This window comes from Syngnathus scovelli, chromosome 9 (assembly GCF_024217435.2).
Source record: "Syngnathus scovelli strain Florida chromosome 9, RoL_Ssco_1.2, whole genome shotgun sequence".
Taxonomy (NCBI): domain Eukaryota; kingdom Metazoa; phylum Chordata; class Actinopteri; order Syngnathiformes; family Syngnathidae; genus Syngnathus; species Syngnathus scovelli.
In genome coordinates this window covers 1,573,989-1,600,361 of record NC_090855.1, presented here as the reverse complement: position 1 = coordinate 1,600,361, position 26,373 = coordinate 1,573,989, and the positions used below count along the sequence as shown (strand labels likewise).

General features: G+C 46.2%; 2 protein-coding genes and 5 non-coding genes across 11 annotated transcripts in view; 1 reads left to right on the top strand and 6 right to left on the bottom strand.

Moving 5' to 3' along the window:
• The window catches only part of bbs9 (Bardet-Biedl syndrome 9), a 44,146-nt gene extending 19,544 nt beyond the window's left edge, over window positions 1–24,602 (bottom strand). The window contains exons 1-19 of one of the 5 annotated variants that reach the window (XM_049729955.2): window positions 24,462–24,602; window positions 23,680–23,791; window positions 23,451–23,607; window positions 22,316–22,380; window positions 22,135–22,248; window positions 20,203–20,377; window positions 19,474–19,558; window positions 18,769–18,952; window positions 17,743–17,872; window positions 16,355–16,536; window positions 15,920–15,996; window positions 15,653–15,706; window positions 15,488–15,590; window positions 13,087–13,191; window positions 12,008–12,022; window positions 10,305–10,445; window positions 9,936–10,031; window positions 9,629–9,801; window positions 9,345–9,497 (exon numbers count right to left, since the gene is read on the bottom strand). In XM_049729955.2, coding sequence (XP_049585912.1) covers window positions 9,345–9,497; window positions 9,629–9,801; window positions 9,936–10,031; window positions 10,305–10,445; window positions 12,008–12,022; window positions 13,087–13,191; window positions 15,488–15,590; window positions 15,653–15,706; window positions 15,920–15,996; window positions 16,355–16,536; window positions 17,743–17,872; window positions 18,769–18,952; window positions 19,474–19,558; window positions 20,203–20,377; window positions 22,135–22,248; window positions 22,316–22,380; window positions 23,451–23,607; window positions 23,680–23,791 — 2,121 coding nt within the window. In that variant the 5' untranslated portion in view covers window positions 24,462–24,602. Of the gene's footprint in view, window positions 1–9,344; window positions 9,498–9,628; window positions 9,802–9,935; window positions 10,032–10,304; window positions 10,446–12,007; window positions 12,023–13,086; window positions 13,192–15,487; window positions 15,591–15,652; window positions 15,707–15,919; window positions 15,997–16,354; window positions 16,537–17,742; window positions 17,873–18,768; window positions 18,953–19,473; window positions 19,559–20,202; window positions 20,378–22,134; window positions 22,249–22,315; window positions 22,381–22,498; window positions 23,038–23,450; window positions 23,608–23,679; window positions 23,792–24,461 lie in introns of those variants that run through there. The other 4 variants (XM_068651890.1, XM_049729956.2, XM_049729952.1 and 1 more) reach the window with 4 other exon arrangements.
• LOC125974972 (golgin subfamily A member 6-like protein 25) lies at window positions 4,732–7,205 on the top strand. Its single transcript, XM_049729957.2, has 2 exons — window positions 4,732–5,223; window positions 5,293–7,205. The coding sequence occupies exons 1-2, from the start codon at window positions 4,747–4,749 to the stop codon at window positions 6,784–6,786; spliced, it is 1,971 nt and encodes a 656-aa protein (XP_049585914.2). The 5' UTR covers window positions 4,732–4,746; the 3' UTR covers window positions 6,787–7,205.
• Window positions 24,603–24,826: 224 nt separating the features above from the next.
• trnap-agg (transfer RNA proline (anticodon AGG)) lies at window positions 24,827–24,898 on the bottom strand. The gene has a single exon. It is a non-coding gene; the product is annotated as a tRNA-Pro (tRNA).
• A 298-nt stretch (window positions 24,899–25,196) lies between these two features.
• On the bottom strand, window positions 25,197–25,268 carry trnap-agg (transfer RNA proline (anticodon AGG)). Its single transcript has one exon. It is a non-coding gene; the product is annotated as a tRNA-Pro (tRNA).
• A 292-nt stretch (window positions 25,269–25,560) lies between these two features.
• On the bottom strand, window positions 25,561–25,632 carry trnap-agg (transfer RNA proline (anticodon AGG)). Its single transcript has one exon. It is a non-coding gene; the product is annotated as a tRNA-Pro (tRNA).
• Window positions 25,633–25,925: 293 nt separating this feature from the next.
• Window positions 25,926–25,997, bottom strand: trnap-ugg (transfer RNA proline (anticodon UGG)). Its single transcript has one exon. It is a non-coding gene; the product is annotated as a tRNA-Pro (tRNA).
• A 291-nt stretch (window positions 25,998–26,288) lies between these two features.
• On the bottom strand, window positions 26,289–26,360 carry trnap-agg (transfer RNA proline (anticodon AGG)). The gene has a single exon. It is a non-coding gene; the product is annotated as a tRNA-Pro (tRNA).
• Between the last annotated feature and the right edge of the window lie 13 nt (window positions 26,361–26,373).

Genomic DNA, 26,373 nt, shown 5'->3' with positions numbered 1-26,373 from the left:
GCAACTTAAGACCTCGAGTGAGTTGAACTCTGAACCTCAACTAGGGTCCGTTCTGAACTTGGAGCGATAAGGAGGACAAGCGAGGACAGGCCTGAAGGTTGGGGGAGAAAGCAGATCCTGGACTAATGGAGCACATTGACTTGACAAATGGATTGGCGGGATTTGGGAAGAACACCCACATGGGAAAACAAAAACACAACAGGACACCTGGACCAAGGTGTTTGGACACAAATATGGAGAAAGAAGACAGATGGACTCATCCCTCCGTCTCTACCCAGTCAAGTTGCTCGCCCCCCCCCTGCAGAAACTCAATTTAAGTGGCCCGATGAAAAAAAAAATTTTTTTGCTGAAGTCAGCAAATCAGAAAAGCCACAATCTGCAAGATCCTCATGTAACATTCTGACCATTCAAAACGGACCACCCTCCCATGAGAGCGCTCCCGAGTGTGTGTGTGCGTGTGTGTATTGATAAAAAGAGCGAGGGTGCAGTGAAGGGCTCCATTGTTGGCAGGGTAGCGGCTCGCTTCCACGCATACACTGATTGATGCCAGCTGAGTGGACACAAAGACACATTTAGTCTACACACACATACACACACACACTGACCGGTGAGTTTAGAGGAGGAATTTGTCGTATTTGCACACACAAACAAAAATACACAAATGGGCAACAATGCCTCCCCGCATCTGTTCTCACATAGACACCAGTACAAATGTACACACACTTGTGCACACACACACAGTCACATGTATTCGGGTTAATTGAAATTTTGCGTTACAGGAATTCCATTATTAAAAAAAAAAAAGTTCAGCTGCTGTTGTTTCAGATGGCAGCAAAGTTGCGCAACACGTGTGTGCATGCGAGTGGTTTCCCTAATTCACGAACAAATTAGCATGGCCATTTAACAAAGGCGGGCATTGCAAAAGCCATTTCCTCAAATGTTCTTCTTTCCCTAACACCAGAAGAAGACATTTCCTCGATAATGAGGATGATTAAAAACATGTGCCGAGGGGTCTTGAACTCGTCTACTAACTTGGCGGATAAAAATAGCTACAACATGGACGCCGTGCGATGATGTCACTCACGGGCCGCAGCATTAAGTCATCCATTTTTTTTTTTAAACCACTCAATTAAATATGTAAATACCTCCCTTTTTTTTTTCAACTATGTTAATGTGAGGCGGGAAAAGTTCTGGCAGGTGTACCTAAAATTGTGACCGGCAACAGGTGCGCACACACGCAAAGGTGGAAGACGGCGGGCGGGCGTGTAAACAAGCGTCAGACATGGAGACAGTGCGATGAGGCGATGGCAGCCTCGATAGGTGGCCAGACAGTAACCGCTATTGTGGATGCTCAAAAGCGGCACGCACACAACCAATAGCGATAAGAGTCGTCTGTCTACACGTCTGCTGATAGCATCGCCACGACGAGGGAAGGAGGCAGCGAGACCGCCGCAGATACCGCGGCCGAGAAGCTGGAGGAGGAAAAAAAAAAAAAAAAAAAGTTGATGAAAGCCTCCTGGCCCAGAGCGAACGGAGGATCGCATGACAGGATCTGGCGACCTGACCGGATCGGGAAGTTATTTCAACTGAGAGCCCCCCTCCACCACCATCACCTCAAAAAAAAAAAAAAGAAAAACTATAGTGGGGTACAGTCTTCACCCACTCTGTCACCATTCAGCAATTATAATGGTATGTTTTTCTCTGGGTCTGCAGATAACGATTATAATAATCAGTTAATCTGTTGATTCATCTATCGATTAATCGGCTAATTTGTTCCTATTTCCGTCGAGATTTTTATTTTAAGTCCTCAAAGATAATGTATAGAGGCTTACAGGTCATATTTATTTAATTTTTATTTATTTAATTCCGAGCATGTGGACAATTTCAAATTAAAAATGATTTGTTGATCAAAAAGCATTATTATTATTATTTTTTTTTTTAATGGGAGTGGTAAAACTACAAAAATAAATACAATATCCGAAGCGGGAGCGCTGTGAGTGAACGATCGAGTAGCGACGAAAGCGAACGGCTGACAAGGAGAGTCGGGAGATTGATGGAGGAGGGCGGGGATAATCGAACACACCACCTTTCATCGCGCAGCAAAGCTCTTTGTGCGGCGAGCGTGTGAACACGCGTGGAGAAAAAAAACCTCTAAAGTGAAGCCACCATGGCAGCCAAAACATTGAAGTCGCCTCCTTTGGCGGCTCATCAATCACAGCCTGACAAAAGGACACTTTGAACACTTTTTTTTTTTTGTGGACTTAACCTCGTCTGGCTCCACTTTGAGGAAAAACATTTTGCAGCATCATTCTTGCTCTGGGAAAACTGACCACTCACTTTTCCTTTCCAAATACTTGACAGAGGCCTTAATGTAAACACCGGTGAAACTCCATGTTAGCTATGTTAGCTTAGCATTTGTTGATACTGGACAGCTGGGCAACCTTTGACCCTACAGCACACAACGGCATATATTCTCCATGAATAACAACTGGAGCCAACAAAACTAAAATGGATTGAAGGGAAAAAAAAAAAAAAGACGTAAACGCTATATGTTCTATATAAAGGGCGATGTAGTGGGTGGTCCCGAGGGCCAAGAGGCCCCCGACCGAGCAGGGGCCTAAATTACAGAGCGTGACCCACCGCAGTGACACCCAACCTGGGATTAACATCTAGCTCGGCTCCCGGTAGCCTCGGGCTGCGTGGGGCTGACCTCCGCAGGTTCCGAGGTGATTGCACGCACACTCAGGCCCACCCAGAGATGAAATAATGAGCGGGTTGAGTGGGAGTGGACTTTTGGGTGGAGAATTTGGCACTCGCGTCCAAAGTGTGTCTTCATGGACATGTGGGGGGACACAAAAAAGCTCTTATCTTTTCCTCCATTTTTTTAACTTTAAATATTGCCAAAAAAGACAAAAAATATTATGAAAAAAAATTCAATTTTGTGCTTTATATATATTATTTTGTATATATATATTTATATATATATATTTTATATATTATATATATATTATTTTATATATTATATGTATTTGAACTATTTTATGAATGTTAGAAAGTCACTTCCAAAAAATAAATATATATTAAAACCATTTTTTTTAACCAATCATGTATTTTTTTTCAGTGCCAACATTTTCTAGGATGTAAAAAGATTTTTTTGTAACTGATGGAATATCTAAACACATATTCCATCAAGTTTTACACTATCAAACGTGTGGAAACATCTGGAAGGATGTAATGCAAGACCTGCGTAAGAGGTTAAAGCAGGTCAAATGAATTAAATGAAACACACACACACACACCTACACACACCTCATAAAGTGGTCCGCTACAGCTGCTTGGACGTGTGGACGGGGTCAAAGTTCAAACACATATGCTGACAGCACATACTCGGCCCGTAGTGAACACCCTTAAATCACACGCACATTTACACAACTAGTGAGAGTGTTAAGAGAATGTGATGTTGACCAAACCCGAGGGCCTGTTTCAGCAAAACAGCTGTCCGTCTGTCTGTCTGTCCTCCACACACATTAACACGACATAGAGGTTGACATCAGGAGGTGGAGACAAAAAAAAGATGGAGACCAGCAAGTAGAGACAGGAGAGAAAGTGGAGAAGACCTTGTGGCCACCAGAAAGGGGACAAAAAAGTGAAAAGTGGACACAAGCCAGTTGAACTTATGTATTATATTTCCTACGAGAGATTTTGACTACATCCTGTCCGCCAGGAGGAATATTCTGTTTTCTTTTCTCTTCATATGCGCTTTACACTGCCAGTGCGTGTGTGTGTGTGTGTGAGTGTGTGTTTAGTCTGAAGCCATATTTAGTCTCTCTGGTTCTAAAAGGAGGCCTATAATCACACAGAACCTCTCTCTCTACTCATTACACACGCACATGCACGCACACACACATGCGCACACACACAAGCCTGTCATTAAAAGTTCACACTAACCTCCCAGGCTGTACGCGTATCAAGTGTGTGTGTACGTGGACACACAAATTTGCAGGAGATAAAATCAAAGCTAATAATGCTAACGGGATGCTAATCATAAGCATAAAGGGTCAATCAGTCAGTCTGCACAAATAATTGCGAGAAGGAAAATCAAAGCGAATAATGCTAGCAGGATGCTAACCTAGCTAAATCAAAATTGCAAGAGGCCAAATCAAAGCTAATATGCTAATGATATGCTAATTATCGCAATCAAATAATGAACATGGACAGCCAATCGTAGTCACACGCAAACACACACACACACACACACGTGGAGACCGCATTTGTGTGTGTCTGCGCACGCGTGCGAGCGTGCGTGTGTGTTTGCTTTGCACTGAATGGTCTCATTGAAGAGCGCGAGTGCCATGAGAGCGCCCGAGAGAGGAAAGAACTCTGGGAATTTACTGCTACAAGATAAATATCCTCATCTCGGCGTCGCCGGGCTGCCGCACACACGCGCGCAGCCGTAAAGTCAGCGTGTAATCTTACAAATCAGCCATTGTTTGTCACGCGGAAGTGAAGCGCGCACGACATGTTGACTTTGGGCAGAGCGACACGTGCAGACATTTAAAAAAAAAAAAAATTACAATTTTCTTCCCCTCAATATTGCGATTACGAATTAAAATGGTCCGAATGGCCCAATTACCGAGCGCCGACGAGGAGGTGGATGGCGTTCTCTTCAAAGGAGCCTCCCGCGGCATCTCACGTTCCTCCGCCCGTCCCCCCCCTTTGAAGCGTCATCATCCCCCGAACGTACCGATGTCACAGAGAACGACGCGGGCTCATCACAAAAAGAGCAAAATACGCATCGCCGCGATGTCGGCCCGTCGGCCCTTTGCGGGGAAGCCACGTGCCGGCGAGCTGAGGGTGCGTGAGCCCAAGATGGAGAAGAACATTGCCTCCTACTTGAAGTTTCTGGAGGTCAACTACCGCAAGATGCTGTTTGAGAACTGGGAGCTATCCAACACCATGCGGGCGGGCGAGAAGACCCAGGCGGAGTTGCGCAAGAGCAACCTGGCGCTGGAACGCTTCAAGGTGGAGCTGCGCACCATCAACGTGGAGCTGGAGAGCGTCCGGGTGGAGCTGCGCAAGACCAACCGCGAGCTGGATGAAATCAAGGCCTCCAAGGACGACCTGGCCAACGAGATGGCTGAGAAGGAGGCCAGCTGGAGGCGCGAAAAAGACGAGCTGCTCCAGGGCAGGGAGGAACGGCGGGAGGAGCACAAGAACGGCCCGGTGCGTAAAAACAAGAGCTAGTTTCGTTTACGTCTTTGATGACCAAATGTTTCGCCGCCTCCTTTTCAGGACCCGGCTCGAGGACGGCGGACCGTCGCGGAGCCCAAGGAGCTGAAGAGAAAAGAGAAGGAGGCGGTGGCGGAGGAGGACGGCAAAGAGTGTGACGACAAGGAAAGAGTCCAGGAGGAGAAAGCTCGGAGGAAGGAGGAGAAAAACCGAGGAGACAACAACCACGAGGAGAAGGAGCAATGGAGGGAAAGGGAGCGAGAGAAGAAGCACAAAGGGGACAAGGAGGAGGCGGCAAAGGAGGCCGACAGCAACCAGCAGCAGGAGGAGAGGGAGAAGCAGGTGAAGGGCAAGGAGGAGGAAGCCAAAGACGACAATAAGGAGGAGAAGGCAGGCAAAAGGGAGGCGGCGGCGGAGGGGAAGAGGGAGGCGGTCAAAGGGATGGACGAGGCCAACCCCGGCGAAAAAGAAGAGACGCTGAGGGAGGAGAAGGAGGTGAAGGAGCAGGAGAACGAGGAGGCCAAGGAGAAGAAGACGCTGAGCGAGAAGCAGGTGAAGGAGAGGGAGAATGAGGAGAACAAGGAGGAGGTGGAGGAGGAGGAGGAGAAGAGCCAAAGTCACCCCAAGGAGCAAATAGAGAGCCAAAAGGAGGTGAAGGAGAAGAAGAACGAGGAGAACATGGAGGAGAAGGAAAGGGAGAGAGAGAGTAGCTGGGAGGAGGTGAAGAAGGAGGAGGAGGAGGAGAAGGAGAGCCCTGGCATCCCGAATTTGGAGGAGAGGGAGCAGCAGTTGGCCAAAAGTTTTTCAAGGGAGGAGGAAGAAGAGGAGGAGGGGGAGACAACGACCAGCGATTGGAAGGGAGAGAAAAAGGAGAACGTGTGGCAACGGAGAGACGAGGGCAAGAACAAGGAGGACAAAATGGACGAGGAGCTGAAGAGCAGGCTCACCAGAATGAAGGGCGAGTGGTGGGACAGAGACCGCAAGGAGGAAGAGAGGAGGAAGGAGAAGGACCGCAAGCTCAAGGAGGACTGGCTGGAGAGGGAGAAGAAGGAGGAGGAGAGGAGGAAGGAGCGGGAGAGGCGGCTGAAGGCCGAGTGGAAGGAAAGGGAGAAGCGCGAGGAGGAGAAGAGGAGGGAGCGGGAGAGACTCAAAGCCGAGTGGAGGATGAAGGAGATGAAGGAGGAGGAGAGGCGCAAGGAGAGGGAGAAGAGGAAGGACGAGTGGTGGGACAGCGACGAAGAGGAGGCCGGCGAGAAGAGGGAGCGGGAGAGGAGGGACAGGGAGGAGTGGAAGGAGAACGAGAAGCTGAGGGTGGAGTGGAGGGAGCGCGAGAGGAGGGAGGCGGAGAAGAGGAAGGAGCGCGAGAGGAGGCTGAAGGCCGAGTGGGAGGAGATGGAGAAGCGGGACAAGGTGAAGAGGAAGGAGAGGCAGAGGAAGGAGCAGAGGAGCAAGAGGGAGGAGGAGAGGAGGAGGGGGGGAGGCGAGGAGGCCAAGGAGAACACTTGCTTCGGGAGGCTCCTCAAGCTCCTCTGCTGCTGTCGGAGAGAACAAGCCTGAAGCTCCGCCCCTTCAACAACCAATCAGCCTGAAGCTCCGCCCCTTCAACAACCAATCGGCAAAATGAATACGACTCAAAATTAAAAAAAAGAGGAGATAATAAGATTCCTGTCCTGATGCCTAACAACAAAACTTGATTAAAAATTGATAAGATTTCCGCTCTTCAAAATCAACTTTTTCATATCGAAACAAAAAAAAATAAAAAATCAAGCTGGTACAAAGACATTTGTCCAACAGGATTTCCCACTCCTCAAAATTGATCAGATTCTTGCACTCTGGCAGCACAAAAAGAAGAAGAAAAAAAAAAAAAGATCCTCCAACTCAAAATGGTTCTGAAGGTGAACACCGCCATCTTTGCAAATGGCTTCCTATGTTGTGATTCGGCCATTTTGGGGATGAATAAAGTAGCTATGGATCCATTTTGTCTGGCTTGTTGAATGTGCAATCCGTTATGAGCGTTTTCACTTTACTTTGGAGTTTTGAGCCATTTGTCCCATTTAAGTCAACGGTCGCCCCGACGACGACAGGAGCGTTTCATAAAATCACCGTGACGCCTCTCGCGGGGGCCTCTCTGATCCCCCCTCGGCGGCATCGAGAGCTTCCAACATGGAGGATTTATTAAATCTCCGCCCGGCGACCGATGACGACGCTGGGAAAAATGCGGCGCGTTAAAGCGCTTTTAATGAAAAGATGTTTGTCTTCTTATTTTTTGTCTCCTTGACGTCGGCCGCAAAGTCACCGCGTAACTATGACCAAAAAAATCTCGCCGACTGGGCAAATATACACTTTTGATTGACACTTTGTTATTAGTGAGCGGCTACTGTAACGTTGTTTATTAGCATCGGCGCGCTACCGTCACGCTGAGAGTTGCCGTGAGTCGGGACTTATTTGATTTTTGGTTTGACTGCCGCTTCCCCTTTCCAAAGTATCATTGGGAAACATCAGCAGCTTTTCTGGACACGCCCCAAAGGAGCTGCATGAAAGCCATCATTGATAAGCCCCCCTCGGTGACACTCGGGCAAAACAAACCGGATCACCGACAACGCTACTGTGCGCCATTCATCTTCTGACCGTGTGTGTGCGTTGAAGCGTGTAAATGTGTGTGTTGCGGAGGTGAAACATCTCCTGAGGGGCGAGTCACAAGATGATGGAGGAGCCAGAGATTCTCGGCTCCCGACGGTACTTTAAGCTCAGGTGAGCGCGCAAACACTTTTCCAGGTGAAAGGGTTCAAGACGTTATCGCGCAACGATTTTTTTTGGACTTCACACAAGTCATCGGAACCGAAGCCAAGGAGAAGAGCCGTTTTCCATCCGAGCGACGGACGAGTGGCTGGAAATGTTCCGTCCGCGTTGGACTTCAAAAAGCGGCAAAAGGGCACGGGCCAAGCTGGTCCGGCTCGCCTAACGCGCACCACATGTTCCGATCCGCAAATGTGCGGCGCACGTGCCGACTTCTCTCCGATCCGCTAAAAGCAAAAACGCTGGAAGATGGAGAGCGAGCGGACGGCGGAAACGGAATCCACTTCAAATGGCAGAAATCAAGCTAATGCCCGAGAATGTAACACGAGTACGCGTGTGCGCGTGCCCGAGCTCCAGCACGGCAATAAGAGGCCCGGCTGTTAATGGCGGTGGTCCGACTCCACAGTGGGATCTGTGTTTAGTCGTGTTTAGAAGCCCATTTGGGGCCCGATAAATCAAGCCGCTGTCCACCAGAAGCCTCCATTAGGGGCCCCCGCCGGGCCCCTGGACGGGCCTGTCAGTCACGCCGTCAGTCAGCCAGCCGTTTGAACTCCTAATTACAAGGGAGGGCTCCGTTGGCCGGGACCCGGCCCGGATCGGCTCCCCGGGCCCCAACTGCCGCCGCCCCTCCCAGATGGAGAGTCCCGTGTGTTAACAAAAAAGAAAACGGCGGATGTTTGGAGAGGACACGGCGGCCGGGGAAAATATTTATGGAAAGTGGAGAGGGAAAAAAAATGGCCGCCGCCCTTTTTCGTGACTTCTTGAGTGACACTTGCAGGTTTGCCCCCCTCCCACTGTACATTTCAGCGTTCGCTAGCTAGCATCATGCTAACCGATAGCAAGTGGGCAACTACCGTGCAGATAAAGATCACAACATGTCGTTAAATGCACATCTCGTAAATGCTCGTTCTGAGTCGAATCAGCCAAACGACTCGAACGAATCCGGTCACTCCGCTGTATGAAACGGTTGCACACATGTGAATGTAATCAATGAAAGCCGTCGCATAAGCTCGCCCTTGCTCGCACACACCCACTGTAGCGGAAAGAATGTTGCCATCTGGACATATACAAGTTGGATCTGCTCAAAGTTACGAGATTTCACGCCTGCGTGCGGAGGTGTGTGCGCGCGTGTGCGTCGACGCGTGTAAGTGTGCTGGCTTGTGAGCTCGCAGCTAATCACCCTGAAACAGGACCACCGTAAATCAGCAAACTGAAAATCTCACACGCTAAATAATCTGCACTAACGAGCGGAATTTAAATTTACAAATTGCATAAAAATTGGCATCTTAATTAGTGGTGTGTGTGTGTTTGCTTTCCACCTGTGTGTACGTAGCGTCTAGCAGCGTGTCGAGGTTCTGCAGCGGCGCCGGCGTTTTGTCTTTAAAGCGGGTCAGAAGGCGCCGTTGAATGGCTCGGAATTGGGCGGCCCGCTCGGACAGGAGGTCCTGGTACTTCTGGGCGCTGACGCGAAGCTGACACACACACAAAGTTACACACTTTTTGGGGGCTGGTCACACAGCAATGGAAAATTTTTGGGAAGGAAAACCAATACAGTGCAAATTCCAAACAGGAAGTCTCAAACTAGGATCGGCATTGTGTGTACCTCAAAGTGGTGGTCTACGGACAGGAAGTAGTCCTTGAGGGGCAGCGGTCCGCTGAAGCTCTTCTTGAAGTCGTCAACTCCCATCTTGGAAAAATGATCGTCGACTCTGCGGAGAAGCTCCTTGGTCACTAGCCACATGTCCTCAAAGGCGTCGCTCTGGATGCGATAGCGTTCTGGCGCGAGCACAAAAACACACATTACGATTTACTGACTCAAAATATATATATATATTTATATTTTATTTGTTTATTAAATTATTTGTGAATATTTGCTATCTAACAATAAAAGTTCAAAGTAGACTTCTTACGGGAGGTCTTGGAGGCCAACACGGTCACCAGGCCGCCGGGCAAGAAGCGGAAAGCCAAACTGTTTCCCTCGTTATCTTCCGAGTTTGCCGCAAACTCTGCACACAGAGGCAAAAAAAAAAAAAAAATGTAAAAAGGCCCAGCATGATGTCTCTGATAGCCTATCGCCATACAGGATGCCGACAAAAGGCAACAAAAGACAATCACACTGGCAACAAAGAAGACATGTACACACACTCACAGACACACACACACACCAAGGAGAGAGTGTTTTGTCGTCGGAGTTGCTGATTGCATCCGACTGTCAGATTACTAGGAAAAAAAAAAAAAAGGACCTCCCATTCAAACACATCTCGAGTGTGTGTGTATACCGGGAAAGATGGTTGCCAGGTCCACGGGCGGCTGATTGGTGTCCACGGTGATTTTGAAGACGCTGCTCTTGCTGGGAGATGTTGCCGTGCAGACGAGGGCCAGAGGAAGGCTGAACTGGCGCTGGATGATGTGAGGGACTCCTGGAAAACAACAACACAAAATATATCCAAAAAGTATGATGTACACTTTCAGTGGGATTCCTTTGAGTCACTCCCAGTTGACCGAAAAAAAATGACTCATAAAAGAATTAAACATGGTCTAGGGGAAGTCCACTAGCTTTATGCTAATATAAAATGTGAAATATCATTAACAGGCTAACAGAAATTAGCATTGATGTTATGGTATGTCACACATGATGAGATTTCCCCGTGAATTTTTTTTTTTGAACAGAGAGTCACGCAGCTCGGTCCAAAACGGAAGTTGTTTGAGAAGGAGAGAAAACAGAACGAGCTGCCAAGCGTAACTTTGTCGCCGAACTGGGTCGAAAAATGAGCCTTGGAAGTAAAAGAGTTCACGTGCAGCGCTGAACAGTGGAATGTTCCGGATTATTGCTTAGAGCTCACACACACACACACAAACACACAATTATCTGACAACCACGTGAATAATTCTATTGGTTTTGAACGAACATGAGCCCGGCGCATTATCCCGACCGGCCTCTCGGCTACTGTGTCATGCTCGCTGGATGTTTTCACCGCATTCCACCCGACGGCCGCCGCCCTCGCCTCTGCCCCTGTCCCTCTCAACCCGCCGCCGCCGCCGCCCCGCCAGCAGGTGCCCTCAGCGTGAAGGCCGCTGTTTCGAGCCAAAGCAAAGAATCTTTGGGTTTCCTGTGACAAGAGCTTCTTGGGCGAAAGAAAAAAAAAAAAAAACTCTATCTTGGGTGGAGGAAAAGAGGAAAAGCAGAGCAGAGGAGAACGTGTGGGATTAAAAGAACAGCCAGAATTTTGGGACAAAGCTGTGTTGAATTTTTGTTGACAGCCGGTTGAAGTGCTGCGTCCACCGGGGAAAATTCATGCTAGCTAGCTTTTCAATGCTCCTGGCGAAATAAGTAGCCAGCACCTCTTTCTGACCCGAGTGTGTGTGTGTGTGTGTGTGTGTGTAGCCCTTTCAAGCCCCCTCTAGATCACAGCACATCCTATTCTGTATCAAAGCTCACAAAGTCGGACAACTAAAACAAACATGGGCTGACAAGCGGGAGCACTACAGCCTATACTGCGTGTGTGTGTGTGTGTGTCGAAAGATTTCTTGTATGAAAGCTAAAAAGAAAATATTTTAATTCAGAAAACGTGGAGGCGCATGTGTGTGTGTGCGTGCATCAAGAAATCTTATAAGGAAAGAAAATATTTTTCATCTTAAAACAAGGCGTGCGTTTCACATTAAATTATGATTGAAGGATAAAAAGAAAAAATGAGTGTCTGTGTGTCCTAACAAGTATTGGATTAAAAAAAAAAACAAAACACACAATACTTCTATTGATAAGTGTGCTTGTGTAAATCCTGTTTGAAGGTCAAAAAGAAAATATTCATAAGGCAAGGAAAGAAACCTTGCAAGAAAATATTCATCAAGTGTGTGTGTATGCGGCGGATCACGTTACAGAAAAGACTCGGCTTTCATCCTGTTTGGACAGTACTGTACATACGACGTGTGTGTGTGTGTGTGTATTTGTGCGTCTACTCTACGCACGTGAGCGCGCACGTACCTTTGGGGTTGAACTCTGCGGGGAAGAAGAAGGACAAAGACACGAGAAGATGTGAGACAGAAGCAGATGTTCCACTCGGACCCCGTTTCGCTCGCCCTGGTTCCCACGCTCCAAAACGCACGTGATAAAACACCTATGGACAGTTTAGGCTGATCCGGAATATTCTTTAAAAGTTTGTGAGCCAATATAATGGCTATAGAAGTTTTATTTTTTTAACCGAAAGAATTCTTAAAAGTTAACATGTCCAATAATATGTTTACTGGTGGTGCCATGTTGAAGTCACATGACGCCAGCCGGGGTTCCTTCACCTCGGTGACATCAGCGGCGCACAAAACCCTTTCGAGCGCTCGAGTTCTATTTTTAGTCTCACAATAAAGCGAGCGTTCCCAGACGGATTTAGGGCAGAGGAAAAGTGTTCCATGCTGCCAACACAAACGCAATCCAAAGGAAACAATACCTCCCTTTTTTTTTTTCTCAATAAACTACTTTCTGAGGGAGATTATTTGGACTATTTGGAGTAATAGTGAAGTCTGTGACATTTTGGAATAAAGGCAGCTTCTGTTGCCCGCCACTAAGGGGGAAAAGTTACATCTTCCAGCAGCCTTTCCGGGAAAGAGAACCACTGGAAGGGACATTGTTCGAACGACAGCTGGCTACACATACTTTTATTTTTTTTACGTCTTCACCACTTCTTTAAAACATGAACCAGGAAAAAAAATAGTCGTGTGTGATCTTATTGCTCTATTAGTGTGTGGCGTAGTGGAAAAGAGAAACACTGTTGTAGTACCGAGACTGTCCAGCGAGAGACAGTACAGGGTCAGAGGGTATTTAAATACAAAGAAGAAGAAATGAAAGATGCTAGGCTAACTTCTATTTGGTGGCTGTTATTATTTTTGTGAAACGCATGAGAGTTATATAAATATTATTATATATATTTTAATTTATTAAATATTTAAAACTGAGAATACATTTTTGGTTTTTTTTGCAATTTTTTACATTGATCATAAAAAAAAAAAAAAGCTTAGTTAGCTTTGTATTAGCACGACCCTAAGCAGGATGGATGGTGGCCATTTTATTACCTGTGGGCGAGCTGTAGGACAAGGTGAGGTCTCCGCCCAGGTCAGCAGGCGGGTAGCGGCCGTTGAGGAAAACCGAAAAGACGACCGCGGTGGACGAGCCCACTCCTGAGGAAGGAACAGCGACATTAATAAACATTTGAATATTTCTTTTCAAATCTTTACAATTGGCGTCAATCAGATCGGTTCTTGCTTTCGCTCAACCCCCAGCACCTCCTTCCCTCGTCTTTTAAAAACCGGGCACGATTTGTCTTGAGGTTCAGCCGCGGTGCTTTGCGCCAAGACGAATACCGAAACACGTGTGTGTGTCTCGATGTATGAGCGTGTTGTGCATGTGCAAATAATAAATAGAAGCAAAACATGTGTGTGGAAGAGAGGAGAAAAAAAAACACAAATCAAGAGATTCCTTAGTGACATTCCTGCTCTGCTTTCACTTAACCTGTGCAAACACAACTTTAGGAAAGTGGACTTTTTTGGGAATGTTTTGGAGTAGTGCTTCTGCTAAGGTTTCCTTCCACAGGTCCGCTCTCTCTCTCCTCCTTTCAGGAGCACTGACCTCCTCGCCGGTATTCCGTCTTTCAGCGGGAGGCTTTTAACCTCGGCGCCCCAGCGGGTCAAACGGCTCGGACGGGTTTAAGTGCTTTAAGTGTTCCCAGGCCCATTAGGAGCAACAAACACTCAAAGTGAAACACTAATCCTTCTCTCTCGCTGGCTTTTTGGGCGTCTCTGCTCGCTTCACTTGCCGTCATCCACATCTGGACGGGTCAAGTGGCGGTCCGAGTGACCCGCAGGTCCGTGTGGTCCGGCCGCCGGGCCTTCAGGGCCATTAAGCCGTTTACGGCGACAACAGTGCAAACAAACTGCGCGCAAAGGTGACCACCTCGCCTCCTTGACCTCCTCAGTCGTGTCCTCTTTGCCTCCTCGGTTCTGTTTGCTTAACCTTGCGTCACGTGATGATTGGAGCTTGCCACATTGGCGCAAGTATACTCCATATCTTAAAAACTAAAACTAATCTAATACTAAAACTTAAAATAAAACAAAGTAGTTGTGAAAAAAAAGATTGACCTAAAAAAAAAATAATTAAAAATAACCGAATTTAAAAAAAACAACAAAATATAAACAAACTAAATTGAAAAATTAGGAATTATTGTAACCCTGGTGTGTGCATGTGTGTGAGTGATTAAGTTTAAAGTGACTCCTGGTTGTTTGCTGAAGGTCAAAGTTCAAGAGGGACGCAGATTCTTGTCAAGAGAGGAAAAAGGTGCTAAGTGGCAACTGTGTGTGTTTGTGTGTCTATTATATTTGAAGGAACTGCCCATAAGATTAACTCCAAATTCCATGAAAATAACTTAAATTGGCACATCGTGGGCTGAATTAAAAAATGGCGACAATCCGTCTGGCAACCTTTGAATACCAAAATATATTAAGAGTGTCCTAACTTGCTCCTTGGTAGCGGTAACCAGTAGAATACTAACCTTTGACCCTTGCACTGACCAATCTGCTCAAAATCTCACCTTTGCCCTCTGAACCCAAACAAAAACACCACTTCCTTCCTGACTTTAGACATGTGCATGAACGTGACAATCAACCAGGGACGACGGAAAAAAGTGATGTGAAAGAGGACGCTAAAGAAATTCAATGAACGTAAAACAACAGAGGCAGAATGCGGTGAGCCGCAAATCCACTCGCCGTCTGAGACGCATAAAAACTGATTGCGCGTATGTGACGGTAGCCAGGCTAAGCTAATTAGCTAGTAGCAGCCAAACCCCAACAAAGTCCAAAGTAGCGACTTGCGGTTCCGTCGCATCAAAGGTCCGCAGCTGTGAATGCTTTAGTGCTTTTCGTTTGTCTTGTCACAAAAATCGTTTCCAGCGGAGAATAGCTTCATGTTTCGAATCGTATAATCAGAACCAGAAGTACACGAGACACCGGCACCACGGGGAGGGTGTCAATCACTGAGCAGTATGGGAGATCAAATCAATTCTCAAACGACTTATTTAAATCCAAGTAAGCCAAAAATTAATAATAAAAAAAAATGTAACAGTGAGTACCGAAATAAAAAAATCTGTGACTAATTGATGATAAATGGCGGAGCAACATAACAATATAACAAAAGTCTTAACTCCCACATTGATTATTTAAATATTCCTCCCGTGGCAATTTAATTTCCCTCACGGGATGAATCTTTTCATCTCCATATCCAAGCGGCGCTTTTTGAAAACACGAATGGAAGCGTTCCCGTGATTGCAGCTGTTCCAAGTCAATTGATTTTTTTCATCTATCGTCCAAAATGAAACACAAGTGCTTTCACATGTTTGCGATAAGAACAATCTGCGGACGATTCGTCACGACCGTTACAGCTGTAGAAGACAAGTTGTCCGACATGTTGCACACGTGGACTGACCTAGAGGTTCCAAGACAAACTGGTCCTGAGTGACGGCGAGCGGCGTCTGAACGGCAACGGTCAGCCTGGCTGAGGTCAACACGCTGCTGGCCTTCACCGTCACCTGCGCACATTTGGGATCAAGATGAAGCGAGCAAAGGTCATCAAAGGTCACTCTGAACTCACCTTTACTGTCACCGAAGGAACGGGAAGGTCATCCATGTCTTGGATCAGAGCTCGCTGTGGAGGCAGACAAAACAAAATGGCAACACGTTTTTATAGTATTATATCGTTTTATGTGGACGATAGTGAGAGTAACGTGGGATTAAATTCGCCTCGCGGTTCGCAGCTGAGACCTTGGCAAAAACAATTTGGATAAAAATATTTACAAAAGGTGAGGAGTGTACTCACATTTGTGAGACAGACATCGTGTGTTTGTGTGTGTGTGCGTACCGACGGCATATCCATGTGAGGAGACACGCACGCAGTCACCGTCACGTCCTCCTCATTTTCACCTTTAGGCAGAATGTCTGAAAAACAAATTTGATGGTTGTCTGTATGCTGATGAACTCCATTAGACACTTCAATCGGTACGCAATACGCAAATTCATGACGTTCAATACAGAAGAGGGAGGGGGGGAATAAAGCGAGTGGAATTTTTTTTTTATATTTCTGCAAGTTTAAATTTAGAGTTTTGCCACAACACTGAGCGTTCATTATTTAATTTCAAGCTTTAAAAGTACACCTCTATGCTAATTTCAATTAGCCTGTCTATGACGTTTCGCATTATATGTTAGCGATGAGCTAGTGGAGTTTCGTTTTTGAAGAAGGTTGACGGTGACAGTTTGAAGTAAGACCATGAAGAAAGGCCTCAGCATTTAGACCAACCCTGAGTCCTGCTGGCCTCCCTGATGAACTTGTGCAGCCTTCTCATCTCGGCGTCGGCCTGCTCGTAGTCCACCTCGCGGGAGTCCACCTTGGGTGTGGTGAAGAAGGACGGGTCGGTGCCCATGTAGGAGCAGAGAAGGTGGCCGTCCCAGCTCAGGCTCACCACGGCGCCTTTCAGCTCGCTGAGGCCAAACAAAAAATTGCGAGGTGACTCCAGATGTGAAGCAGTTCTCACAAACTTCATGTAAAGGAATAAATCATTTGATATATTACTTCCATATTTTGATTAGCAACACAATACCGGAATGCTATTATTCTAAATTCTTCTATTTCTGCGAGTCCAACTTCCTCCATTTTTTTTTTTTTAAATGGACGATACATCAAATTTACATCAAGATTTCCTGACAGAACAAAAAATGGGAAAAGAGAGAAGCAGGAAATGCTGAGTGATGCAATAATGTGTTTTAACAGCGTGAGTGAGTGCGTGTTAACTGGTTGCAGATGTGTCGTACTTCCAGGCCGACGAGGCGGTAACACACGTACGCACACACACACACACGCACGCACGCACGCGCGTACGAGGCAGTAGGGTGGCGGAGTTCAGGTGGAGGCTCCACACCTGCACGGGTGGAAATCGCCAACATTAAAACGTCCACTTTAACTGCCGCGGAAACACACTCACGCACGCGAGCGACTGTGACGGAAACACACTCCGACACGAAAAAAAAAAACTCGCACACACATGCTTTGCCCACAGTGGGATGTTCCCACCCACCGCTGTTGATGTTGAACGGGAGCAAAGACACAGAAGAACCCCGAGCGAGGCCGCGTGTTGGGATGATGGAGAAGGTCAGTTCATGAGGTTCATTCATGACGTCACGTGATAATGTCGCAGTTTGTTTATTAGCGTTGGCTGATATTTTTCACGGTAAGAGTTGTCAAATCTGAAATATCTGGCATTAACTCAAAATGGCTGCGAGGAAAAGAAAAAAAATGGCCGTCTTACTGCTGAATTTTGCACATGGGCCTTTTGGCGCGTCTGCCAACTTATTTTTTTATATAAATATCTTTTATTTGTTATATATTTTTGTATTATATGTGATATAATTTATTATAAATGTGTTATATTATTTTGTATCATTTTTTTATATATTTACTATATAAAAACATAAAATCTATAATAAAATTATAGATTTTTTTAGCTTTCCAGGGGGCGCCACTGAGCTGGTTATAGTGACTTGTGTTTCGGACCAGGATACATTCCGGCGCACAGAGGGCCCCAAAAAGGCGACTTTACTAGTCGGGAAACTAATAAAAAGCAACGATTCCGGCATGTGTATGAGAGCGTGTGTGTGTGCGTACGCGCTCATACGTCAGCGCACACTCACGGGAAGTTGGCGACGCGGAGCGCCACCGGCACAAAATCGAGCTGGGCGGCCCACTTGAGCGTGACGTCCTGGTACACCAGCAGCATGTTGGTGTGGTTGCCTAGCAACAGGTTGGTGGTGCCATCGGTCACTAAATGGAAAACAAGAATAAAAATATGGATTGAGGCAAATTGTCATAAAAGTCATTTTTCTTAAGGGGAAGGGGAGAATGTCAGATATTACACATCATCATTTTGTGGTTATTTCTTATTGGATTACTTACGGTAAAGTTTGCTCTTTGATTTAAAAATGGGAGCTAATTTAGTGCTACACAACCACAGAATGGAGGGGAAAATATTTTTTGGGTACAACGATTGGAAAATCCAAAATAAAAAAATCTGAATCAACCTTGTGTGTGTGTGTGTGTACTAATGCTGTGTGCGCACGTGTGTGTGTGTGTGTGTTTAGGCTTTGCTTCCGCCACCCAGCTAACATAATATCGGTTTTATTTTTAGCGCTGGAAAAGAGGTGAAAAGACACATGATAAACTTTGCCGCCGCAAAGTGGAGAAATAACCCGAGTGATGACATCATCACATTTCGCCAAGTAGTTCTAAATACGGGACTTGCGTTACACACAACACACACGTCCATACACACTCGCACACGTGCCCATCCATCCCGGGAGCGGTGCGGCTACCACCAGGGGAGATCTGAGGTGACGACCACACGCAAAACAAACACCTCGGCGGGTCAAATACAGCGGCCGGCGAGGAGAGCGGGGGTCAAAATGACAGAGTACGTTACGTGCGGTTGTGCGTCGGTGGCTAACAAAGGAAACGCACACACCTGCTGACCTTTTACGATTTCCACGTGAAGTCAAGTATATACATGATTTGAACAAATTTCCCATGACGCCTCCCTAAACTTCCCGCTGCCTCAATCAGATGATCCTCAATCACCCATTCATCTCCTCCTCATCCTCCCATCCGAACCAACTCATCCATCAGTGGAGCAAAAGGCGCGCACGTGTTCATGAGGGACTCACGCGAGGCGTACGGCAGGAAGCAGCTGGGGTTGAACTCCAACTTCTTCATGAAGTGGATTTGTTCGTTGTCACGCAGGCAGTAGAGGTTACGCTCGCCCAGGATGAAGATGAAGGAGGACGAGTGGGAGAAGGAGGGCACGGAGATGTCCAGGGCCTGCTCGCCCAGAACCAACGTCCAGTCGGGCTGGTGGGGGGGAAAAAAAAAAAAACCCTGGTCAACTCTATATATATTTTTGAATTACTACATTTAAAAAAATTATTGCCACATCCACCAGTCATATTATATTATAAATATAATTTATATATTACAAAAATATAATAAATAAATAATTCCGTCCGTCCATTTCCGTACTCCTCCCACTCATTCACATTAAATAACTCCCATTCAACTCTTCGTGACCCCTTTCGCGGCGTGTTTACATTCGTACCTGTCATGTAAATACTCTTTACGTGGTGCTTTAAATCAGTGTCTGTTGCCGTGGTTACCTGCACGCTCCAGTACATACGGCCGGCTAATTGGAGGGCAGCGGAGTGCAAGTCAAGAGCCTGGCTGCCAAGTACAACTAAAACAACGCCAGCAGTGTCAAACGGGTGGCGTCAATGAGTTTATTCTTGCAAATTGGGCTTGTTAGCGTTAACGAGCGCTAACGGTCGACGCGGGAACGGGTGACATCACGGTGAGGGTCAACGCGGGTGACGACTCACAGTCAGCCTCTTGCCTCCGGTTTTGAGGGGCTGGTCGGGGTCCTGACGGTTTTCGGCGTCCGTGGCCACGGCCAGGGTCTCGTACCTGAGGAGCAGAGTGGATGTTATGCTTTTTATTTTACAATTGGACTCTGGAACATGTGAATTCACTTGACGCTAATTCCCGTGGGACAATTCATTGTATCTATTGTATGTTTCGCCTAAAAGTATTTTTATGACTCGACAGCTGCGCGCCGTCTCCGCCAGGTCTGACCGACACCCGGCCCACACGTTTCACGCGTCCCGCTCTATTAGCGCCAACATCGGCGCTGTTCAACGATACGCACGAAGGGAGCGGGAGGCGCTCTCGCAGATGTGGAGCGCGAGCGAGATTCCTAGAAATCGCCGACGGGATTTGCTCGCTTCACAAAGACACGGAATGGAACATCACGTAGCGGCCCGAGCTGGCTTTGCACCTGCGCGCAACTTGACGAGCGCGAGACCGTGCTCGGAGTTTTGAGAAGCATTTGCGCGTGCGTGCTTCCAGCGAGATCATCTTTCATGGACGACACCAAATGTTTGCTTAAACTTTATACGAGGCCAGATCGTGCTGGCCAAAACACACACTTGACAACGCACACCTTGTTCATCACTTTTCAAAACGGCAACACAAATATTTCTGCGGTTTGTCACATTTTCTTTTCCACTCGCCGAGGTTTTGTGTCGACGGCGGTCGTCAGCCAAACCTACTTGTAGCTCTCCAGCTGGCGGGCCGAGGACACGGTGAGGAAGCTGTCCGTCCGCGAGTTGTAGGCCAGCGGGCCGGGAAGCAGGAAGCCCGGAAGGAACCTTCCGAAGGAGTAGCTGTCCTGCTCGAAAAACATCAGCATGCCGTCCATGGACTGGATGCACAGCGAGTGGTGACCTGAGGAAAGGGGGCGGGGTTAATCACTATATGAATAATTAGGTCAATGTATTTAATCAATAAAAATGGATGTGCATTTTTTTTGAACCTCCACACACATACACACGCAATAAACATGTCGCTCCTGTTTCATTTCAGCGGTGGCGGCGCGATGCGGAGCGAGACGTGTTTCTCACTCCGACTCAGTCTGATATCTCCATTAACACCTTAGCACATGCACACACACACACACACACACCATCATAAAGCAGCGATGTGACCGGACGACTATAATTAGGCCTCAATGCGCCATTAGAACTCTCACTGCCGTCAAGTCGAGGTCAGGGATACAGCCGCCTACAGTGCACACACACGCACACACACACACGCACACAAACCATCCATCAGCAGAGATTTGGAAAGAAAAGCCACACACTCCAACACACCTCCTCTGTGTAAACACGTGTGTGTGGGTGTGAGTGATGAGCATGTTCCACAGTGGGCAAGAACACAATACAATTACAATGACACACACGCACGCACGCAGGCACGCACTCGAACTCGGAACCTCAAAGCCGTGGGTCGGACCTGCCAACCGCCATTCCCGAAAGGGATCATGAATAATGGAAATAAAAGCCATCATTAATGGCCGGGCGCTATACAGAGAGGCTTGTGTGTCGAGCGAGCGCGCGGCACAATGCTGGAGTATAAAAGCGTGCGGCTGGCTATACGTTCTATTTTGGTTTATTAGCTTAAGACCGCGTTATTCAATCCTTCACGTCCACTACGAGCTGACTTATTACACAGCAATAAAAGATAATAACCTCGGTTTAAAAATAGTCGGGACGACGCCGTGCTGATGTGGTTTTGCTTTAAGGTCAAGTTAAAGCGCCGGCACAAAGTTCTTGTGTGTGTGTGTGATAAAAAGAGACTCTAATGGCTTCTTGTAGATGACCTCTGACCCTCCCAGGTAGGGTGGGGGGTGTGCAGGGATTTCCCAAACTAAACAGCATCTCATTCATTCTAACTCAGTGACTCTGGTAGACTAAAGTTGTGTCTAACATTTGTTTTTCATCCTAAAAAATGTATTAAAAATGTATTTGAATGAATTATTTTTTTAATCTAACTTCTTTGAATTGAAGTTTCTGTTGATGTTCAAACTGCTTAATGTTACAGTGAATTACAATAATATTAAATATAGTCTTTTGCTGCATTTTTTAAATCGTCCCTGGCATAAAACCTGCTAACAAAACGATGGCAGAAATACAGCAATGCAATGGCGGGCACTGCCCTCTAGTGGTGAAAAATAATAGACATGCAAAGGCGTGGACGTGTATACTCAGTGTGTGTGTTTTCACACACATGCATACACAAAATGTACAAATCCCCTCCCAGCATCCTAAAATACTTCCTCAGAACTTAATTTCAGATGAGTATAAACACGTGCAAAGTTCTTCCAGAGTTCTTAAAAGTTCCGGTACAAAGTTCCTGCGGTGCAAAAGGCTCTCATGTAAACAAGGAGTGAATCAGGGGTCCATCACGCCAAGCCACAGTCTGGCATATTCCACATGCGCACACTCAATTATGCACGCGTGTGTCTGGACAAAGCCGCCTTTATTTAGAATCGTCATTTTGTGCACTTTAAAGGGGATTCCCGTGTGAGTGTGTGTGTGTGTGTGTGTGTGTTTTTCTTGGATTGTGACAAGTGAAGGGCTGTCCCCGAAGGTTTTTCCAAAAAGCATGAAAAAGCGTCATTCGAGTGTGCATGTGTGCGTTACCCGTGACCCCTCCAAAGGTTCCGTATGTCATGTTGCAGGCGGTCCTCTGCAGGTTGTGCTCGTAGACCAGTTTGATCTGGTACTGGTCGCCGTGCTCCACGTTGCCCGCCGTGCCTGAACACACACACGCGTCAACAAAACGCCACTGAAACAGGAAGTGACACGTAACGAGGGGGGGTACCAAGAACGGAGAAGACGGACAGCCTCCTGGGGTGAAGGACAGCCAGGTGGAGAAGATCGGAACATCTGAGGAAAAAAAAAAAGAAAAACATCAGCATCAGAGCAGAAATAAGGCTGATTTTCAATCTACTTAAATCTATCTTAATTTAGACAAAAGTAGTGCTCTGTCATTATCTTGTGGCACCTTGGAGCTACGTTTAATGAAGAAGCTTCACTGAGACAAAAGTAGTGCTTCGCCGCCGCAATATATTCGCTTTTGCCTCTCCACGTGAAACTAAAGTAGTGTAGCAGATGCAGCCATGACGCGACTTCTCGACTGACTGAACAATTTGTTGATTTTTGTCTTGCTAGGACAAAACGCAGTCTTCCGAAGGGAGCAACCGCGACGGAAGGGGAAGACAATCCCACAAGTGTTCTTTCATCCTGGGAAAGAACAAAAAAAAAAAAAAAAAATCTGCCCAGCGCCTCGGTCACCCCGCCAGTATTTATACTCGCCAACCTCGCCGCCCGACTTGCCCGCTGAATTCCTGGGAGGAATTCCGCGCTGGCGAACCGCAGCTTAAAGCAAATACCGACACGGCGCTGTGGGAAGGAAGGAAGGAAATAAGGAAGGAAGGAGGCGACGCCGTGGAGATTTCTAGAACTTTTTTTTGCGAGAGAGCTCTCACGTTTCATTGCTGCAAACTGGCTGAAGGGAGACAGCGCCATCTGGGCAAATTGGTGTGCTCATTTGATTTTTAAAAAGTACAAAGTGGGGGGGGTCTTGTATTATTTTATTTTATTTATTTATTCATTTTTATATTTTTTTTTGCCATAATTGCCCAGCTTTGCTGTATAAGAATTTAAAAAGATTTTTTTTAAACAATTGAATTTAAAAATGATTTCAGCCACAATACCTGGTTGAGGTGTTGAATATAAATTAACCAACCTTCATCCAGCGTAAAAAAACAAACTGAGGCGGTTTAAATTTGGCTATTCAAGTCGCCAAGCGTAAAGGAAATCAGGCTAAAGCTAATTGCAAGAGGATTAAGTTGCTAAATGTTGCCGTAGCCTCATGAATGAAGACAGCAACACATCACTTTTTGCAGAGGTCGGTCTTTTTTTTCTACCTCTGTATAAGAACCAAATGTACTCACGAGACGAACTTCCCCAGCTCCACCTGGATGATGGCGTTCTGGAGGTGGACCTCCAGGAGCTGCGCATCGGCCAAGCCTTGCGCCCCCTCGGTGGCTTTGGCGGGCTGAGGGGAGAAGATCCGCAGCATTCCCATGTAGCTGCCCACCACCACCTTGTCTGCACAAGAAGCGAGAAACTATTAACGTGACGGACGTGACTACGACCTGAAGATAATTTCTATTGCATTACCGTGTCCCGTGCCGCTGTTATCCACATCTCCAACGCACATGCATCCCTGGTCAAACTCTTCACCTTTGCCGAGGGCTGCCGACCACCAATCCCGCGCCTTGAACAGAGACATCTAATAGCACAGAGAAGATCACACATTTTTAATTTCAATCACAAGAAAAAATTGGTCAAATAGGTGTCACTCAAAAGTTGGACACGTCATACCACGCCGGCAGCCAATGAGGAGGCAGTATAAGTAGTCATGTGACAAGTTGAGTGTCAAGCCTGAGAATGCAAGCAGCTTTGCCCTTATTAGTGCTGACTGAGCAGGTGGAACAGGCAACTAATCCAGCAAAGTGATAAATTAAACTCATTTTACAAATGAATACACTTTAAAATCATGTTTCGTGATATCAAATTCTAAAGATTAAAAGTTGGCAGCCAGACATACTCTTGTTTTTATTGACAAATTATAAAAGACTTAAACGGACCAAAAAAAAAAAGCTAATTAGTGGATTTTCCGCGGGCATTTAGCATATGTATTATTTTCTTATATCTCGCTCAAACTGTGGAGCGTCAGCACAGATTATCTTTATGGTGCCCTGGCCTGACTTGAGGGTTATATTGTCCGCGTTTGAGTACTAAAATAAGTCACGCTAATAGTTTTGAGCCTTACACGCTCACTCATCAAGGCGTGTTCACAAATGAATTAGCTAACGCTAATGTATTAACTTTAGCTTGTCCGGCTAATTAGCTAGCCCCGCGAGTTACCCAGCGTCCAGCGGGTGGAATGAGTGTCTCACCTTTTCTTCACCGACGCCTCCGACGAACCCGCAGGTTTATTACGCCTCGCGGTGGCAAAAATTACATTTCCTCTCTTGAAGCCATCGTCTTGTTGTCATGGCACTGACGCTCAAACTGGAGCGGGCGTGGCAATTGTGCGCATGAGCGGAAAAGAAATGCATGTTGGGAAAGGTAGTTCTTTTGCAAGCAATAGCCCGCTCAATATAAGTAGTAAGGGATTTGGTAATATAAATTTTGTTCTTAGCACATTGAACAAATAACAAATAATTTTAGTTGAATGTGTGTGTAATGTAATGTGTAATTTTAGAGCTGTGAATAGTTGTAATAGTGAGATAAATTAACTACAAAAACATTTATCAAAAGAGGGCTCGTCCGGGATTTGAACCCGGGACCTCTCGCACCCTAAGCGAGAATCATACCCCTAGACCAACGAGCCACGTACATCTGGCCAGATGTAGTATGAGAGCTGCAGAAAAGTCAGTTATGCGCAAGCGCGGATGACAGGTGCATGATGGGAAATTGAGTCTTTAACCGTTTAAAATTAATAGCTCAAAGTCTCACTCAATATACGTAAGTAGTAAAGAATTTAGTAATGTAAATTCCAATCTTAGCACATTGAACACATAACAACAAACAAGTTTAAATGAATGTGAGTGTAATGTAATGTGTAATTTTAGAGCTGCAAATGAATGTAATAGTGAGATAAATTGATTACAATAACTATACAAAAGCAAGGGCTCGTCCGGGATTTGAACCCGGGACCTCTCGCACCCTAAGCGAGAATCATACCCCTAGACCAACGAGCCACGCACATCTGGCCAGATGTAGTATAAGAGCTGCAGAAAAGTCAGTTATGCGCAAGCGCGGATGACAGGTGCATGATGGGAAATTGAGTCTTTAACCGTTTTAAGGTAATGGCTCACAGCTTTACTTAATATAAGTAGTAAAGGATTTAGTAATGTAAAATTTTATCTTAGCTCATTGAACACATAACAAAAAATAAGTTTCAATGAATGTGTGTATGTAATGTGTAGTTTTGGAGGTGAAAATAACTAATAGTGAGACAAATTGAGATTACAGAAAAACGAACAAAATGGAGGGCTCGTCCGGGATTTGAACCCGGGACCTCTCGCACCCTAAGCGAGAATCATACCCCTAGACCAACGAGCCACGAACATCTGGTCAGATGTATTGTGACAGCTGCAGAAAAGTCAGTTATGCGCAAGCGCGGATGACAGTTGCATGATGGGAGATTGAGTCTTTCACTGTTTTAAGTTAATGGCTCACAGCTTCACTTAATATAAGTAGTAAAGGATTTAGTAATGTAAAATTTGATCTTAGCTCATTGAACACATAACAACAAACACGTTTAAATGAATGTGTGTATGTAATGTGTAATTTTAGAGGTGCAAATATCTAATAGTGAGACAAATTGAGATTACAGAAAAAAAATATAAAAGGAAGGGCTCGTCCGGGATTTGAACCCGGGACCTCTCGCACCCAAAGCGAGAATCATACCCCTAGACCAACGAGCCACGCACATCTGGCCAGATGTAGTGTAAGAGTTGCAGAAGTTAGTTATGCGCAAGCGCGGATGACAGGTGCATGATGGGAAATTGAGTCCTTCACTGTTTTAAGTTAATGGCTCACAGCTTCACTTAATATAAGTAGTAAAGGATTTAGTAATGTAAAATTTGATCTTAGCTCATTGAACACATAACAACAAACACGTTTAAATGAATGTGTGTATGTAATGTGTAATTTTAGAGGTGCAAATATCTAATAGTGAGACAAATTGAGATTACAGAAAAAATGTATAAAATGAAGGGCTCGTCCGGGATTTGAACCCGGGACCTCTCGCACCCTAAGCGAGAATCATACCCCTAGACCAACGAGCCACACATATCTACC

Bases quoted from the DNA above. Each gene is read 5' to 3' on its own strand.
- LOC125974972 (XM_049729957.2), top strand. From the start codon at position 4,747: ATGTCACAGAGAACGACGCGGGCTCATCACAAAAAGAGCAAAATACGC. The intron at 5,224-5,292 runs GTGCGTAAAAAC...CCTCCTTTTCAG, and splicing joins AGGAGCACAAGAACGGCCCG to GACCCGGCTCGAGGACGGCG.